The sequence below is a fragment of the Acyrthosiphon pisum genome, chromosome X (genome assembly GCF_005508785.2).
Source record: "Acyrthosiphon pisum isolate AL4f chromosome X, pea_aphid_22Mar2018_4r6ur, whole genome shotgun sequence".
Taxonomy (NCBI): Eukaryota; Metazoa; Arthropoda; class Insecta; order Hemiptera; family Aphididae; genus Acyrthosiphon; species Acyrthosiphon pisum.
Window position 1 is genome coordinate 46,622,060 of NC_042493.1, and position 5,432 is coordinate 46,627,491.

Genomic DNA, 5,432 nt, shown 5'->3' on the forward strand with positions numbered 1-5,432 from the left:
AAAAAAGCGAAAATTTTACGAAATCTGTAAAAATATGTAAAATAAAATATATCTTATTTTATTGCAAATCACGTGAAACGAATTTATCATTTGCAATAATTAATTTATCATGTTTTACTAAAAATATGTATTTACATACAAATCCCAGCCCTACTCATTATAATGATTGTTGAATGGTTAAAAGTAACTAGACTTCAGGTAATTTAAATCTGAAATGTAAGTGAAAATCTGAAAAAAAATAACTACTAAAGTAAATAATAGTGTAGGGACAATTGTGTATCTTGGCAACACTGTATGTTTTTGTACTCAGTTTTGTCTCATGACGGCGTCCGCGTCTTTGTATTATTACTACTACTACTTATTAATTTTAATATAATGTTGTGTAATTTTTAATTTTAATAGTTAAAGTGTTCATATAATAAAGTCATTTATATTTATCATTTAGTTAGTTTTATCCACAACACTATAATTGGTGACCTCGGTAAAGAACATTATGGAAAACGAAAATACGAACGCCGACACAAACAATTCGTTAACCCCAAACAACTATCCAGCCTTTGCGACCGTTAATCGTGTTACTGTCAAAGTGCCGCCATTTTGGAAGAGCGATCCGGCAATATGGTTTGCACAGGTAGAGGCACAATTCCATTTAGGTGGAATTACGAACGATTTGACAAAATATAACCATATAGTAGGTGCAGTTGACACTGAAATATTATCACAGGTGTCTGACATCATTCAAAAACCCCCGGATACCGACAGATATAATACTTTGAAAAATCGACTCATCGAATTATTTACCGATAGTCAAGAATCAAAATTACGCAGACTTCTAGGAGACATGCGTTTAGGCGATAAGAGACCGTCAATGCTGCTAAACGAAATGCAAAGACTGGGAGGAATGGCATGTAGCACGCAACTACTTAAAACCTTATGGTTACAACAACTACCGGTAACTACACAATCTTGTCTAACAATGAGTACTAACAATGAGTACAATGAGGACAATTGAAGAGCTTACCAGACTTGCCGACAAGATTTCTGAGATCGACCAACAACGGATGATTGTTAATACAGTTTCCGAATCAACAGCAGAGATATTAAAAACATTAGTAAAAGAAGTGAACGAGTTAAAAATCGCCGCCAACCGAAACGACGACCGATCCCGTTCATTAAGCACAAGTAAAACATCGCGATCACGTTCAGTTTCACGCGCAAGATATGGAAAATGGAGGATGGGCGAAAACGGTTATTGTTTTTACCATGATAATTTTGGTAAAAAAGCCAGGAAGTGTGTAGATCCTTGTGAGTATACTACCTCTAAAGGTAATCAACACGAGGGAAACTAATAGACCGATCCAAGACGGCAGCCTCGGATATCGGTTTAAAAAGCTGCCAAACCACACAACAATCAAATCACAATCTAGCAAACAGCAAAAGGCTTATGATCAAGGACAACGATTCTCATATACAATTTTTAATTGATACAGGATCTGATGTTTCCATATTGCCTTGTAAACACAAAAATAAACAAACTAATGATCTTAAATTATTTGCAGCAAACAACACAACAATAAATACCTATGGTGAACGAACACTAACAATTAACCTTAACCTTCGACGTTTATTTCAGTGGTCTTTTATATTAGCTGACACTGAAAAGGCAATTATAGGTGCTGATTTTTTGCATAAATTCAACCTTTTGGTTGATATTCGCAATCATAGATTAATTGACAATACTACCAAGTTATCAACAGTAGGTATACAATCAAATGCAGTTGTATGTTCAATTAGAACATATGCTGACAATCATAACTTTGCTGACATTTTACATGAGTTTCCTACAGTGACTATACCACAAGCATATACAGCTACAGCCACACATCAAACATCACATTTTATTGAAACACAAGGCCCCCCTGTATTTGAAAAACCTAGAAGACTATCCCCAGACAAACTATTGGCAGCTAAGAAGCAATTCCAGAATATGATGAATTTGGGAATTTGCAGACCATCTAATAGTCCTTGGGCATCACCATTACAAATGGTAAAAAAGAGTAACCAAGAATGGAGACCCTGCGGTGATTATAGACGCTTAAATGGTATTACTACACCAGATCGTTATCCTATTCCACATGTTCAAGACTTCAACCAGTTACTTTCTGGTAAGAAAATATTTTCTACCCTAGATTTAGAGCGTGCTTATCACCAAATACCTGTGAATGCTGATGACATACAAAAGACAGCAATAACAACACCTTTTGGTCTATTTGAATTTGTGCGAATGCCATTTGGACTCAAAAACGCAGCCCAAACATTCCAACGTTTTGTGAACGAAGTTTATATGGGTTTTGAATTCTGTTTTGTATACATAGATGACATCCTAATAGCGTCAGACAATTTGGAACAACATAAGGTACATTTACGAAAGGTATTCGAACAACTTTCTAAATTTAATTTAAATATTAATGTTCAAAAGAGTGTTTTTGGCCAAAATAAGGTGCGTTTCCTAGGGTTTGACATTACTATGGACGGTACTACACCTGCAGCAGAAAGGGTAAAAGCAATTCATGAATATGACAGACCAAAGACCGTCAAGGAGCTTCGACGATTTTTGGGCATGTTAAATTTTTATCGTCGTTTCTTACCAAATGCAGCCAAAAATCAAGGGGTACTGAACGATTATTTAAAACAATCCAAGAAAAATGATAAGACACCAATTAATTGGAGTAAAGAAGCTATTCAATCATTTTTATTATGTAAAGATGATCTAATTAATGCAGCAACATTAGCACACCCACGTACCAATTCTACCATTGCATTAGTAGTTGATGCATCAAATTATGCAATTGGAGGAGTACTTCAACAGAAAGAAGATGATGAAAATAATTGGAGACCAATATCATATTTTTCAAAAAAACTTTCAGATACACAACAAAAATATAGCACTTATGATAGAGAGTTACTTTCTATGTATTTGGGTGTTAAACAGTTCAGACATTTGTTAGAAGGTAGACCTTTTACAATATTTACAGACCACAAACCTCTTATATTTTCATTTTGTCAAAAGAACAATAAAGCAACACCTAGACAAGTGCGTCAACTAGATTTTATTGGACAATTCACCACTGATATTCAATACATTAATGGAAAAAGTAATATTCCAGCTGATTTTTTATCTAGAATTGAAGCAGTTGAATTCCCAGGTTCAATAGATTATAATAAATTACAAGAACATCAAGAAACAGATGAACAACTCAAACACCTACTTGAAGCAGATAGCACTACCAGTTTGAAATTAAAAAAATTGAAATACGGATCTGGAACATCATTTATTTATTGTGATACTTCAACAAATAATGTCCGACCATACATACCTATCAATTTCAGGCGTACAATATTTAAATCTGTACATGAACTAGCACACCCAGGACAAAGGGGCACAACTAAAATGGTAACAGAATGTTTTGTTTGGCCGGGAATCAAAAAAGATTGTGCGAAATGGGCAAAACAGAGCATTCAGTGCCAACAAGCAAAGATCTCACGACACACAAAGAGTCCAGTGCAGCATTTTGACATACCGGATGCACGTTTTCAACAAGTCCATATAGACATAATCGGTCCGCTTCCGCCAGTAAAGGGTAATACATACTGCCTTACTTGTATCGACAGATATACATCATGGCCAGAAGTCTACCCAATACCAGACATAAAAGCAGAAACGATTGCAGAAACATTCTACTCTGGTTGGGTTGCTCGCTTTGGGGCACCTGAAAAAATTGTTACAGATCAAGGCAGACAATTTGAGAGTAAACTATTTGCATCACTGACAAACCTTTTGGGAATTTATAGAATCAGGACAACGCCTTACCATCCTCAATCAAATGGAAAAATTGAACGATTCCATAGAACTCTCAAACAATCCATAAAGGCACATGCAAAATCTGATTGGGTAGCAGTACTTACACCAGTACTATTAGGATTACGGTGTGCAATAAAAGATACTAACGTGTCAGCCGCATACTTAGTATATGGTACATCACTACGGATTCCAGGTGAATTTTTCACAAGTAACATCAATACACCTGATGAAGATATGTTCGTGTCACATTTAAAACAAAAATTTGAGAAAATCAAACCTGTAGAAGTTTCACACAAATCTACAAGGAGCACATTTGTATCAACAGAACTACAGAAAACATCTCACGTCTTCGTTCGAGTTGATGCAGTGAAGAAACCCCTCCAGATGCCCTATGATGGTCCATTTATGTTATTAGAACGGATGGACAAATATTACAAAGTAGATATTAAAGGTAAGCCGACAGTCATATCCATTGATCGTTTGAAACCTGCATTCATGGCGTATGAAGATGATACTCAGCACGACCATTCCTATGCTATGGAAATAGTTAACCAGAATAAGAAGAGTAAGCTTACTGTTTCATTTAAAATATAATAAAATTTATAATTTTCTTGTTATGTTGTAACTTATAATCAAAATATTGTTTCATTTGTATGTATATATTTTTTTTATTATTTATCAGATTATTATCATTATCATGTTAAAACTTTATCAACCATGTTATCCTACGACTCCGTCTCTGGACGGGGCGTACTGTAGGGACAATTGTGTATCTTGGCAACACTGTATGTTTTTGTACTCAGTTTTGTCTCATGACGGCGTCCGCGTCTTTGTATTATTACTACTACTACTTATTAATTTTAATATAATGTTGTGTAATTTTTAATTTTAATAGTTAAAGTGTTCATATAATAAAGTCATTTATATTTATCATTTAGTTAGTTTTATCTACAACACTATAAATTGTACAGAAAATGTTCCGGTTTATTAAACAGTGAAGACTAAAATTGATAACGATAAATACATAATTTTCTATAATCAATAATACGATAAAAAAAAGTTTTTGACCCGATTCCCCTCAAAGACCCTAATCACCCCGCTTTACCCCGTTATATAAATATTAAAATATTAAATAATACAATATAATAATATTAACAATGTTGTACACTGAAAAATGCAATTTCATCATTGATTATAAAGTATTATAATAATTAATAACCATACAACAAAATAAATGTGTACCAATTTGAGTTTATTTATAAATAATAATAAGTAAAACAAAAAATTAATGTAATTTGATTATTTACAAAAAAAATGTGTTTTGACGTATTTTACTTGAATTTATAAAAGAGTTAGCTATTTGCTCAATATCTATATCTTCATTACGATTGACATGCAATAAAGCAATATCGTTTAGACGATTTTGTGTCATTGTAGACCTTAAAAATATTTTTAATCTTCGTAGTGCTGAAAAAGATCTTTCCGCAGTACAAGACGATACTGGAACAGTCAAAATAATTTTTAGAAGTTTATTAAACTCTGTTAACATTCCTAACGAATTATACGATTT

The 5,432-nt window shown here is 33.5% G+C and overlaps 1 protein-coding gene across 1 annotated transcript; it reads left to right on the forward strand.

Moving 5' to 3' along the window:
• Positions 1-493: 493 nt before the first annotated feature.
• On the forward strand, positions 494-1,012 carry LOC103308205. Its single transcript, XM_008181217.1, has one exon. It carries the CDS (start codon positions 494-496, stop codon positions 1,010-1,012), a length of 519 nt encoding a protein of 172 aa, XP_008179439.1.
• Positions 1,013-5,432: the final 4,420 nt, after the last annotated feature.

Bases quoted from the DNA above. Each gene is read 5' to 3' on its own strand.
- LOC103308205 (XM_008181217.1), top strand. From the start codon at position 494: ATGGAAAACGAAAATACGAACGCCGACACAAACAATTCGTTAACCCCA.